General features: G+C 33.3%; 1 protein-coding gene across 3 annotated transcripts in view; it reads right to left on the reverse strand.

Annotated features, from left to right (window-relative positions):
• The window catches only part of LOC129938415 (bumetanide-sensitive sodium-(potassium)-chloride cotransporter), a 108,120-nt gene that overhangs the window by 8,774 nt on the left and 84,353 nt on the right, over nucleotides 1–14,993 (reverse strand). For all 3 annotated transcript variants that reach the window (XM_056045962.1, XM_056045960.1, XM_056045961.1), the window contains exon 3: nucleotides 97–481. In XM_056045962.1, coding sequence (XP_055901937.1) covers nucleotides 97–481 — 385 coding nt within the window. The remainder of the gene's footprint in view (nucleotides 1–96; nucleotides 482–14,993) is intronic.

Here is a 14,993-nt window from a genome sequence, read left to right on the forward strand (position 1 = left end):
AAATGCTGTAAGTTTAAGCAGAGTTGCTTTAAGTAAAAACAGCTGTCAGTTATCACTGCTATAAACTATCTGTCATATTAAAAGTTAAAAACTTACGTAATAAATCATTTAGAGAATCACAGAAACCAATTGTGTTCATTGATGCTGCCACAGCATTGGCAAATGCAAATACCACTCCAACGGATGCTCCAAATTCAGGACCCAAAGAGCGAGAGATAATAAAGTATATACCACCTCCTTTAACTTCGCCATTTGTACTGATGGCTGACAGCGAAGTTGTTGTAATAATACATACAACAGCTGAGACTCCAATAATCGCAAGGGACTGCAGTAATCCAGATTGAGCTACAACCCAACTGAGACGCAGGAACAGCATAACACCGAAAATATTGAGAAGACATGGTATGACAACACCAACTATCCATCCCAATTTAATAGAGTGAACATTTGGTGCGCTAGAGTCTTCGATGGCATGAAGATCCTGCGAAAATAAAGAATATAATCGTATTAAGTCAAAAATATTTTATATTAAGTGAGAAATACAAGTTAAACAACACAAAATTTTATACAAAATGGCTTATTATATACAAAATTAAATCCAATATGGTTTAACAGATACAATCGAAACTAGCCCTCCAGTTGACATGGGAGACAAAAACCAACAACATATTTAACGCCATCTATTTTTTTAATTCGAAACTATTTCAGCTTTTACCAACTGTACAAAATTCATCTACTCAAATTGAGTAGCACATAATATAAAGTATAAGTTATAATCTAGAAATACAAATTTAAACTTTAATAATAATAATTGTTCTTTTAGTCCACAAAAACAAATACATATATGTCAAAATCGCGGGCACACAAAATTCTTAACTACGAATGTCAAAAATAATACAAACATTTTCCCCTGGTGTCAACTGAAGGTCTAGTGCCATTTAGCAATCTGTTGAACAATCTTGGAGCCGTCCATATCTAGTATATTATTCGGTTTAACATATAATATTTTATAAGCCAGTGACCTGAAAGCAAAGGCTGATCCAGAGAGGAGGGGGGAGGTCATAGAATTTATTTCGATTTGTCTTTCTGATATTATGAAAATTAACACAAATGTGTAATGAAATTAATGGTATTTCCAAAACGTAAACTATAGACAAAAAATTACATATTGATTTCTGGGGCTTACTTCATTTCGAAAGTCAATTCTATTCGAAAGCGATTTTTGTTACGAATTTGATTTCTATCGGCGTTTTTCTTTTTTAATTCAGAGCAGAGCTCGAACTGTCAAAAAATAATTGTGTTTCTTTTTTAGCTCTGATCGTTCAGAGCTTCAAATTCGTGTTTCTTTTTTTGTTCTGAACATGTTCAGAGCGCGCTCTGTGAGCTCAGAACAAAATAGCAGAGTAAACGGTGTAAAATGCTGAACAAAAACACTCTCTATAAAGACATAAATCCTCGGTAGACATCTTGGGTTGCCTACAAGCTAAACCGGAAATCAGCCTCATAAACTTTTTCATAGTGTGCGTGTAATTTCTCCTCTAATTTATTAAATTTCCCCAAAAAACTCAGTAAGTGTTTATATGCATAAGTGAAAACACGTCAATATTTCTCGTTGAATTCTTTCAAATTACAAATACAACAATGTACCCAAATGGGTTTTGGAGGGTGATACGTACGAAGGATTTATATCTTTATATAGAGTGTTTTTGATGCTGAACATGAAGATATAAATCGTCGGTAGACATCTTGGTTTGCCTACAAGCTAAACTGGAAAACAGGCTCATAAACTTATTCTTTTAGTGTGCGTGTCATTTCTCCTCTGATTTTTTTAAATTTCCCCCAAAAACTCATTTTTTTTTTTTCTTTTTCAAATTCATTTGTATTTATTCAATCTTATATCTATCTTAAAGCTAGACAAAAATTCATAAAACTAGCTTAATTATCCATAACTTACAACTAACTTAATGGTCCCATACGGACACTCTAAGTTAAACTATAAAGCCTAGTACATACTTCCACGTGAAGTGAACGTTCGCCAGTGGAGAAAGTGAACTTTTGACATTGCTCACTGGTACACACTTGTGAGTACACGTTGTGAACATGAACAAACCAAATATCAAAGCTTCACCAACAGTTCCCGTACATTTTGCACGTGAATTGCCCGTGAACGAAAACTCTCCACTTTGTTCTCCACTCAGCTTCACGAGCAAGTTCACGGGTGAACCAAAAACTGAAATTTGTATGGGTTCACGAGATGGTTCACAAGTATGTACTAGGCTTAACACTTAATACTAATGCCTTTCGGCCCTAAGATCTATTTTACTTCATTTAAATTTTATTTCATTTATTTTTGTATTTATTAGAAAATTTGAACAAAAAACTAATATCAATATTCTTTTTTTATTTATTTTTACTTAAAAACTACTTAAAGTTAGGTCCCTAATATAAAACTTAAAACTAACTTAAACTACCTATTCTACCTATAAACTACTTAAAACTAGAACAACCACAGCAGCAAATCTAACGTTTTTTGTTTTTATATTTTACTGTCTTTTTTTGTATGTATTTTTTATTTTTTTTTGTTTTTTTTTATATTACATGTATTTTTTTTGTTTTCTTTTTTTTTTTAAATTTTTTTTTGTTTTTTTTTTTTATTTTGTATTTTTTTTTTGTATTTTTTTTGTGCCACCATGCCTATTCTACTTAAAACTAAACCCTAAAACTATAAAACAAGTATGTAAGCCGGCCAAGGCTTAAACCCCATCCCGACTACCCACTATCAAGTGCCGATTGAAGCCACCAAAACTGGTTCTCCTGCTTCACCCTATCAGTTCGGTCCCGCTCGGACACAGCCCTACTGAACTGAAGGAGCTCTGCTCCACCTTGTGCCAGACGTCCCGATTGTACAGGAGTCGCCTATCCACGGTTCTTCGTCTGACGTGGTAGATTAATGGAACTGCCAATCTATCCTGTATCAGACCGCATTTGTCTAAAAAGAGGAATGCATCTGGTGGAATAAAGCCGCTCAAGCGTGCACTTTCAAAATACTCGTCGTTCGGATAGAACGTCCCGAAAATTAAATTGTTGGTCGAAGACATAGCTCTTCCAATGTGACCTCGAACGAGTTTTATCACGAAATTGTCAATTCTGTTGATTCGAGCCCCGTTGTATAGGACCTCGTTAGAATAGTAATGCACATAAGAAGATTCGGCTGTTCGATATAAGCCGGTACAGCGTCTTAAACACTGCCGCTCGAACACCCGAAACTTCTCCATCTGGGAAGGGGCAACGTTGAACCACACAGGGCAACCATAAACGATCATTGGCCGTATAAGGGCCATGTAGCAAATTACCTTCACTCTGGGGTCAAGCCGACTGCTAAAAAACAGCCGTTTCGTCAGAGCGAAGGCTCCTCTGGCCCTGGTCAGTGCATCATTTATATGTCTGTCGAAATATAAATACTGATCTAACCAGATACCGAGGTACTTCACAACACTTTTGCTCGTTAATGGCTGCCCATGAAGATCAACGATGACCATCTTGCGCCAATTCTTGCACGTATCCCTCGTGGCCCTAGCCAACGGAGTCCGGAACAGAATTGTCTCTGACTTCTGGACATTTATTTTCAGTTTCCAGTCGTCGCAATATCGCTGAATCTTGTCGAAATCACGCTGCAAGAGAATTCTAATAACCTCAACCTTTCGGGCCGTTCTGTACGCAATTAGATCGTCGGCGTACGCAGCCAAAAACTCAGTAAATGATCTATGTGTGCGCGAAAACACTTCAATTTTTCTCGTTGAATTCGTCCACATTACAAATCCAAATGTACCAATTACAAATGTAAACAAATGGGTTTTGGATTGTGATACGTACGAAGGATTTATATCTTCATTAGTGTTTTTGATGCTGAACACAAACAAATTGATATTTGAAAGCCGTGAAATAAAAAAAAAATCATCTTCAAACCAATAAAAATGGCGGAAGAGGCTGGTCGCTCTAGTGCAGAATGTAAGATAATTTAGAAAATACTAATTGCATATAAAATTTGTATGAATCAAATTTATTTCAGGCGTCAAATGGAACAACGACATTTTGACATTTGAGATTTCAAATCTTGACAGTTTAGTGTTCAAGTTTTTTCATAATTAAATCAGAGAGCTCTGAACATAATCTGCTCAGAACTCTACTCTGTTCTCTCAGACTCTGCTCAGTGCTCAGCTCTGGACTAAAAAAGAAAAACGCCATTAAGGCGCTTATCGCCAAAACGGCCCAACCCTTATTTTCAAAAAAATACAACTGACTATGCAGATCGAACCGGAATCTTTTGAAATATATAAAAAAAATCTCCCTGTGATATCTTATAAAACTAGGTGAATTTTTATGGGGGAAACTGTTTTTCGTCTCTATGAAATTCAAAAATTGTTTTATACCAAAACGGCCTAAGCTGCTTAGGCCACATTGAATTCTAGAATTTAAACATTTGTGTGGGTCAGGCCAAAAACGCATTCTATATTTTAAGAGTAGGTATATTTTTTGAAAATAAATAATGCTAGCCAGTAGATATTTAAAAATATGCAAATCGAAACGATAGAGTAGGCAATGAAATTCTTGTTTATTTGAAAATAATTTATTGGATAATTCTTTGCCTCTCCGCTTTCAGTTCATGCAATATTGCAATTACTGTTTTGATGTAGACACGCTTAATGCTTTAGTTTTCACTAGTTGGCCTCGTTAAAAAAAGTTATTCATTTTTAAATAAATCCACTTGTTTGTCAAAGGTAAGTTCGTAAAATTTATGGAAGGATCTTTATTCAAATTGAAAATGTATTAGACAGACAAAGAAATTCTACCTACGTGAAGAAGCATGTCTGAGGCCGACGCCATAAGTTTACGAGACTTTGAGAATTCTGGATCCTACACAAAGTGATTCATCAATTTCATCGCTTTCTTTTGAAGATACATTACCTAGGCCATTGGGAATTGTGGTAACAGAGTCCCAGATAGAATTACCAGAAAATGAAAGGCCAATTGAATCAGCAGTTGAAGTTGAAAGCATAAATGAATTGAAAACACTTACGAGGAAAAGAATTGCCAACAAATCGAAATGAAAAAAAGACGTAAGTAAAGTTCAGCGAAATTCAGGAAAATGTTATAAGACTGTAAAAGAAATTGTGAAGCCAGATCGAACGCTAAATGCACTTGCATGTTCTGTCCATGTCCGTTAAAATGTCATCAGCATTTCAGTGAGAGCATTTTGCGAAGTGTTTTTGAAAATTTTTATAAAATTGCTGATCATGATTTGAAAAATGCGTATTTAGATATGTGGACAAATTTTAGTTATTGAAACAAACAGATCTTATAAGAAGTCTTTGGGCGAAAGCCGCAGATTTAGTAAAAGAATCTTCAAACTTTTTGGAGTCAACAATGTCGGAATGATTGTCTGCAAAAGGTTTTTTAAACAGATTCTACAGGTAACAGAGGGTCGTATTACTCGTGTACTTAAGCATAGAACACCTGGAAGTGGATCAACAACACCAATTTTGGACCAAAGAGGAAGGCATCCACCTCATAACAAGACGACCGTTGAAGCTACAGCACTCGTGAAAGACTTTATTAACAAATTTCCAAGGTATAGCTCTCATTATTCCAGGCAAAAGAGTGTCCAAAGAGAATTACTTGCACCGATCTTAAACATTTCTTTAATGTACGAGCTGTATCGTGGATCTGCAGAAAGGGATATTGTTTCATAATTAGTGTTTACGAAAATCTTTTCAGAAAATTTTAATTTGCATTTTCGAGCTCCAGTAACAAAAAAATCGAGGCTGCAGGTGATCCTTCTGAAAAGCAGAGAATAACGAGCGAAAGAGATTTACACTACCGAAAAGCTGAATCAGCTAGAAGTGGGATGCTGTTGGATTCGAAACTTAGCAACACTGAATATGTAGTTATAGCTTTCGATTTATTGAAAACGATGCCAATTATTTCCACAGGGGTAGCTTACTACAAGAGGCAGCTATGGACATATTGCCTTGGTATTCATGACCTTATTACAAACAAATCGTTTATGTACACCTGGAATAAGGGAATAGCTTCACGTGGTCCACAGGAAATAGGGTCTTGCATTGTGCATTACGTGAAAGCGAATGTCAAGTGTAAACACACGATTTTTTGGGATTAGGCCGTTTTGGCGCTGAGTGCCTCAATATAAGACATTGAAAACGGAAAAAAAGGTATATTTTCGTTTTTTCGAGTTTCGAATTATTTCTTATAAGATCTGTCAAATCGAGAAATCATAACGAAACAAACTCTTTTTAGTCAAGAGAAAAAATTTATTTTTAAAGAATGAATTAATACAAACCTTATTATTATGGAAATATGTGATAAAAGGAAACATTTTATGGTTGGAAAATGTACAAAATTATTATTGTTTATTGTACAGAACTTTCGCTTTTCGAAGAAGGGTTTTTTGTATGTCTTAAAAGCAATACAAGGTGCTCCTTGAAGATCAATTACCGTTAAAGCTAGGTTTCACCTTGAAATTCTTAGGACAGGTAGAGGCTTTCAGCATCACCTATGACATGACCCGATTATTCCATTGGCATGACACAGCAAACCACTGCACTGCAATAGAAAATATTTTATGTTCAATATGCGATAAAAGGAAACATTTTATGGTTTGCACGTGAAATGAAATTGCATGTTCTTCAATTCGATCGTATTCGAAACCTTCGAAATTACTTCGAACTGTCATAACTGAAGGATCATCCATTTATGTTTTGTTTCTAAAGTAAAATGTTTGCTCTTTTGAAGATGGATTTAATATAATTGGTATTTTTGAGTGAAAAAAGGAAGCAGAATTCAAGAGAAAAAATAAGAAGACGAATTTTAAGACACAAATCAAATATAAAGAATTTATATGACACAACGTAAGTGCGTGAAAATTGGAACAAACCCAAATACAGAACATCCATTTGCATGTTCGAAAATCCGAATTTTAAAACACCCACGAAAAGTGAAATGCAGAATATGGGCAAATATTTCTTTTCCAAGTCGGAAAAACGACCTTTGGCCAAATCGGGATTTGAGCACATACAGTCGACCAAATTCTCGATTTGCTTTTGTTTATTATCATTTTAATTAAAGCATTTTAATAAAGATTTTCTAAATAAAACTTACATTTTTAGATGCACACATTATCACATTAGGTGCAGAAAACTTTTGACATTTTGAAAAGCCTGGAGCTTTTTTGTAAGAGGATTATTTTTAAATTAGTTACATATTTTTTTCTTTTTTGCATTAAAAATACGAACATCTTAAAGGCAATAAAAATGCTTTTAAATAAGACACAATTTTGTTAGATGTTAATTCAACTCTTTGTTTCAAATACAAAACGGTATGGCCCCCTAGTAGATTGAAAAATTATTAAAAAACTAAAGGAATGCCTTAATTCAATGTGGCGCAAACAGATAGAAAGTGAATTCATCCAACCTTGGAGTGCAAAACTATAGACATTTAGCTAGGTGCCAAGCTAGATGGGGAAGTTTGTTGGATGACACCTTAGTTCACACAAGGCCTTAGGGGGTTAGGCCACCCTAGCATTTTCCAAAAGTCGTTGTTTAACTTGAAGTGTTTCAAAGAATCTCAAAAATTTTGTGCCAAAATATTACGGCCGGGAAAAACCTTTAAATACTCAGTTTTAAAATGTTTGTATTAATTGTATTGCCAAATCAATCATAGACTCATAACTTTGACAGGATTTATTTTACACTGCGTAGGTCATTTATTTTTGTAAGCAAATTTTGCATTTTTAAATTTAGAAATGAGTTATTATAATTTAAAAATGAAAAATAAATAAATAATAATAAATAAATCAGTTCGTGAAACTTTACAAAAAAGACGTCATCTTTGTATATATATAAAACCTATAGTACTTTTACCGTAGGTTCAGGGGCGGCATCTAGTGGCTACGGTGACACTTACTATTGCAATTTTGTTAACTACTTTTGTATATAAATCCTCGAGGCTACGGCGAACGTAAAAATACACTTCCATGATATTATTATAGATTTTATGCACAGAGGCTTCATCGCATAAACGCTGCCTGCACAATGTCATTTATATGTTTAATAAACCGCCAAACAAAAATCCCCTAAAAACCCACTTCATTCAACCTTTAGGGTGGTCTAAGCTCTTAAGTAAGTAAGTAGAAATGCTTTCATATAATTAAAAAGTTCAAAGTATTTCGAACATGCTTTGCTCGAATACAGTTATCTAAGAAAATACTAAAAATAAGTATTATGCCTATACATATGTACAAAGGATAATTCGCATTATATAATTTAGATAAAATTCCAATTTTTTTCAGCTGCATATCTACGCTTATATTCAAAAATCGATTTTATGGCTAACTAAAAGTTTGGTTCCGTCCTTGCCACAAGTTTATAAGTCTTTCATAATAAAGGAAGTATGAAATCTGAAGCGTTTGATTTTATGTGTTTCTACTTCAAAACATACATAACTTGAACTACCATAATTAGGGAATATGAAGTTTATCATTGCATTTATATACTTTAAACAAATACTGCTGTTTTGAGATGTTGTTTGGCCAGTTTATATTTTTAGGATATCAGAGATTTCTGTATTCACAGAAATATAAACTAAACTTTTCCGTCGACCCGTCTGAGGAAATTTTCATAAATATTCGAAACATAAACTGACCAACAACTGTCAAAAAACATAAGGGATAATGGTGTTATTTGTGTCGGTCTCTATCGTTTTAGGGATTATGCAAAATGTTGATATCAAGGTTTCAAACGTCATTTGTAAAAAAAATGTAAGCACTGAAGTACATAGACTTGCAGTAAAATTTCAGCATTTACATCAAGTATACTAAATTGGTTGGAAATCTTTTATACAATATAATTTCTTTACTACAAGTATAAACAATTTACAACAATAATAGATAAGTCCATTTAAAATAAAGCAAATATTATGAACTTTTAATTGGGTGTAAGCTTTTGAATTACTCTTTCAGATATTAGGTACTTTAATTGCTATACTACATTATAACTAATAAATGATGGAACTTTTGATAAGACTTGAGTTTTATTATGTAAGACAGATTTTATTTTACTATTATTATAATTGACAAAGTGAAGACAAAATATATAAACATGTTTGTAATACAATGAAAGATTTTTCAAAGATGGTAGATCTTATGTTAAATTGTAACAAACGAATTGAGAATTGGAAAAACACTTTTTCAATATGTTTTTAAACGATCTCCATTAACACTAAATACATAATTTGGTTTGACCTTTGTATATAAAGTCTATAGTATTCTCATGGAGCTTTATTTGGTTACGTTCGCCGTAGCCTTAAGGTGGTGTTGGAAGTTAAGGTAACTTTATTGGAAAGTTAAAGTAGTTCAGAAAAATCACCCTTACTATTTAGTCAAGTCTACTTATGTCAAAATGACAGCTGATCATGTTTTTTCATTCAACTAAACGCTGAAATTAATAACATTGTAATTTATTTATTCACTGCAAAATTGTATTTAAAATTTTATGTACATACAAGAGTTTCTTGTCAAAGGAAAGGAATTTTCATTTACATTATAAATGATAACTTATGGTCGAAAAAAAACTAATACATAATTCTATCGGATTAGTTACAGTGAACAAGTCATCGGGGCATAAGCAAATGACAAGTACGACAACTCGGTGTAACCTTCTCTTAATCTGATCTCTTAATCTTGATCTTAAAAATGAAACAATAATGTCTTTGCTTGATATTTTGACATTAGGTGGCGTTTACATTATTAGTTTGACTGTCTAAAATTTAAAATTGTGAACGCTTCGTCAAAGTTTTGGTGAAATAAGCTTGATGAAAATGAAACCGATATTTTTTGGGGATTTTTTGAAATTAAGTAAGTGTTCTTGTAGACTTGGACATAAAATAAGACTACCTTCTAATATTTTTGTACGTAATTATTATTCTATTACTATTACTCCATAAAAATTAATAGTGTTTCATCATCCCTACATTAGAAGATTCTTTAAAATTATGGAAAACTGAAAATCTACTTTTTGTTTATTCACCTGTCAATATTTATTTGCTCTTGTGTTATGTTTATCTCGTTTTCAGTTACATTATAAATTATACTTAATATAACAACAACAACTTTTTTTTAATGATTATTTGATTATTGTATGTACAATATTTGTTTTCTTTTAGCTTTAAACTTTACGGAAGCAAAATTTGTAGGTTCATTAGACTCTGTTTTTTTTTAACTTGTGATAGGAGTCAATTAAAATTAAAGGTTAATAATTATTATATCAGACATTTTTTGACCTTGTTATTATTATTGTTATTATCATGAGTATTGAATATTATTACATTTTTTTATTACATTTTTTCTAATAATTAAAGAATTTTAGGCAATGAAGGCGGTGTTTGACATTTTAAGGGCCATTTATAGTTATCATTGAAATTAATCGGGAAAACCCATATCGGCCAAATTAAATATTTCATAACATCTGAAATAAAATAAAAAAGAATAATAATCTTTGGGCCTTTAAACTTTTCTGGGTCTTATGAAATTCCAAATAATAAGAAACTTTCAGCCTTATTGCCAAAAATAAAATAACAGCAAGATATTGAAAATGTCACATCGCCCAAGAACTTCTTCAGAAGACAATGCTGTAAAGCCCAAAATCAATGTTAAACTGTCCAAATCAATTTTAAAATATCATATTGCCTAAATTACTAATTTACTTATCGATCAAAATATGTCATGTATTTGAACATCTGGGCACGCGGTAAGCGGTTACATGGCATTAACATCACTCTACGTATGTATGACAGATGTACCTTTAATGTACTTAGGAAAGCCTGTGAAAGACTAGTTTCGATGTGTATTGCACAGTTAGGTGTATTATCAGGCAGACCAAAGCATCTTTTGACGAAGAAACGTTGTTTGAATGTGTTCCTTGAATCTCCACACTTGCGCATTATTGACTTTGTTGCTGCATCGTGCACTTTATATTTAGCAGAGCGAGTAACAAACTGGTTCTTTAAAAATTTCGACCATGTCGAGATGATTGAGTTTTTCGATGATGTAAGTCTTTCTGTTAAGTAAAATGACAAGGACATGTTGTAAGAGAAGTCTACCTCCATTCCTAAAAATTATTATTTAGAGTTTTCTAAGCTGACAGCAAGGTTCCAATTATTGCAATATCTGCCGAAGCTATCGATGATCGATTGTATAGGGTACTAGGTCTGTCAGAAAGAAGAACTATGTCGTCTGCGTATAACAAAACATTTATTTGCATACCATTCACAGTGAGACCAGTTGGAAGTTCTAAGTGTAGATCGTTTAGGAATAGAACAAATAGAAGGGCACTCAGTACGCATCCTTGTTTGACCCCTTTGGATGTCTGGAAGAAGCTAGACTTACAAGTTTCATCCCAGACTGTAGCAGTCGTATCTTTGTACAATAAACGTATAAAAGACACCAGTTTTGTAGAGACGCCAATCTTTGATAATTTGTAAAGCAAAGCTTTTTTGTTAATGTTGTCGAACGCTGCTGACAAATCTACGAAGAAAGCGTAAAGCTTTTTCTTCTGGCTCAGCTAAAGTTGGACGATACAAGAAAGGTTGTAGACTTGGTCAACTGTACTATATTGTTTTCTGTATGCAGTCTGGTATTCGTCGAGTATGTTGTTCTCTTCAATCCAGAGAGTTAGCCTTCTAAGCAGAATTGTTGTAAATATTTTGTAAAGTGTGTCCAGAAAGGAGAGCCCGCGATAGTTGGAAGCGATACTGGCATCACCCTTTTTCTATAGTGGGAAAATTAGTTTCAAAGATATCTCTAAGTAGAGTGTGTAGCCCGCACAACAAATGAAATGCGTGCGTTTTATTAGAACTCATTCGGAATACCATCTTCTTCACTTCAGAAAGTTCTATTTGACTATCAAGCTTTAGAATATTTATGGTTTCGAAAACTGCTACAGGAAACGTAATACTTGACGAAACTGGATTCAGTGTGCCATTGAAATGTTATATGAACTCGTTAGCCGTGATTTGTATTCCAATGTTCGTTGAATTTCCACGTATTTCTTTTGCGATTCTCCACCATTCTTTTGCCGAATCCACAGATACAAGTTGTTGAGAGATGTTTTGTAAATATTCATACTGTTTGGACTTACAGAGAGCCTTATATTTTTTGTTTGCTGCGGCATAACTGTTTCTACTAGCTTCCAGGTTTTATTTCTTAAATACTCTCAGTGCTTTCAAGGATTCTTTTCTAGCAATGTGACACTGTAAATCATACCAAGGTTTCTTCCTTTCGAATTTTATAACCTGATTGATAGATCGTCCATTGGCTTCGTACACACACTTTTTTATTGTCTAACATCTTGATTCAATGTGATCTTCACGTACAACGTACTGAGGTATAGCTTCGTTTAGCTTCTTTATGTAATCTGGATGTTTTCTTTCTACTCACTTCAGCCTTGGAAGTAACTGCATTGTCGTATTACTAGAGATCTCTACAGCCTACAGAAATATCTTCAATTATTCCTACCGAATTTTAAGATGAAAAACAATAGTCAATGACTGACGATCCCCTACTCGATACGAATGTGAATTTTCCACTTGTATTACCAATGCTTCTCCAACTAAGAATAAACGCACCAATATCTTCCAGAAACACAAGAAATGCATTGCAGTTTCTGTCAGTTGTAGAATCTTTTGAACTTCTAAAATCAGTGACTGACTGCTGTGGTACTGCCCCAATATCTACTGAACTTTTCAATCCTGTTCTCACATTAAGATCCCCCACCAATATGAAATTACTCAGCTCAAATTCTTCAAAAGAATTTTTCAAAATGTTGAAATCTCTGCTCCAATGGTTGCAGTTTAGGTAGCATGGAACTAAATTGACAGCTTCACCTTGAAACATACCTCGTAGAATGGTAGTTTCATTATAGTTTATAAATTGTAGATGGTGTGCAGACTCTATACCTTTATTATACCCACATAAACACCCTCGGCTTGCTCTGCCGAAGTTTTGAGTTTTTATTGCTTTAGCCCATTGTAGTTTTAAACCTTTGAAGAATTTTTCATAGTATTGGATGTGTTCAGATCTTATAAAAGTTTCATATAAAAAAAGATTTGAAATTCAGATATATATTTAAAAAAAGTTCCATAAAATTGATTTATTTGCAGGACCAGCTACATTATTACATAAAACTTGACAGACTTTGGGTTGCAAATTTTCGAGGTTTTGTATATTCGAAACATGATTCTTCGGCGGATCTACAAAAACAGCATACATCGACTGCTTTTTTGAACTATTATTATGTCAAAAAAAAATTGTTCAAGTGTCATTGTTACGAATTGTTAGAATCAATGGACAGGTTCAGGCGTCATAAGGGAATTGAAAGTAAGACAAGTTTCTGTTATCTGTTCAAAGTTGACTGGAAAGTTTGTCAAGAAAAATTTCCCAAACTATCAAGTCAAGTAAACTTATGTCAGAATGACATTTGATCATATTTGTTCAATAAACTGAAAGCTGAACTTTGTTTATTAATATTTTGTGTAAAAAGGTTTTTTGTCAAATAAGAAAAGAAATATAAGTTATATTTCTTTACAGTACGAAATGCAAATCGTGATAGACTTGTAGTTTGCCTGAGGACTGTTTTGTAGACGATAGTGTTTTTGGTATTTTTTGAATGATGACTTGAAGGTAGAAGGCAGTGAAGTAAAGTTCTGACTTTGAAATTTATGCCACTTGAAGAACTAACTAGTTTATTTGGTCAATATTTATGTCCAAGGAATGCAGTTGACTGCAAATTAAGCATATTAACCTACAATGACCAAGGTATGTGAGTGAAATGGGATAATGGACGACATAAGTTCATTCGTTTACCATTAGTCGCTATCATGTTAATAAGTCCTTAAGGGTTATGTTCGTTCAAATTTTGAGTATAATTCCAACCCTGGGGTTGTGCTCTTGCAACTTACTTAAGTTTCTTAGACAGTATTGAACCAAGAGCTTTCAAATTGATTAGTGATGATATTATCGTTGAATCATCTACGTCGCTTGAATGCAGTCGAAAAGTTAAGCAATTCAACCGTAATACTTCCGTAATACTGCTGTCACTGTCAAGTGTAGAAAGTGTAGAGATTCGTTCTTTAGCTGTACTTCGTGAATGTAGAATGCTTGACCACACTCTGTGTTTCCAAATTACTGCAATATTTAGAATCAATGTACACCGACATCTCCTTTCAAACCCTCTCTTCCTTTCCTAATACTCACAAACAGTGTGCATAATATAATAAGGGTATCAACAATGAGTGCACCTTTTGTTCAAAAAACAAGCTCATAATAGTCAAGTTTATAGTGTTTTCGAGCATTTAGCGAAAGTGATTGTATTTACTTCACTTCTGAAACAATAGGTTTTTATATTGACTTGAGTATTTTGCACTAAGCGCCTCTTGATTGTAATCTTATAGTAATTGCAACAAGCACCTACATTCTGTAACTTGACGTAATAAGTTCAAGTTGAAAAACTCATGTTTGTTTTGGTATTGGCTTAAGGCCCTTTATAATATTTTATCTCTTTAATTATCATGTCCCATCAGATGTATCGCTTTTCCTTTCCAAATGTTTACCAATACATTACAAATAATTTTCAATGCTAAACTGATTGCTGCAGTAAACTATCTTTTTATTTTTAAAGTTACATGACATTGGAGAAAAATTAATCAAGTCAGTATTGTATTGGATTTAACTAGATTGAAGCAATTTAAACAGAATAATTCATCAAACGATAATAAAATAAGCAAAGAATGGTTATCGAATAATATCGAAATCGTTTAAACAACAACAAAGCTCGTATAGAATATACCTCTGTAAGTGCTTACATTGAAAAGTAATATTTGAGTGGTTGTTTAGTTGAATTGATACGAAATATAGTTGTTAACAT

Source organism: Eupeodes corollae, chromosome 1 (genome assembly GCF_945859685.1).
Source record: "Eupeodes corollae chromosome 1, idEupCoro1.1, whole genome shotgun sequence".
Lineage (NCBI taxonomy): Eukaryota > Metazoa > Arthropoda > Insecta > Diptera > Syrphidae > Eupeodes > Eupeodes corollae.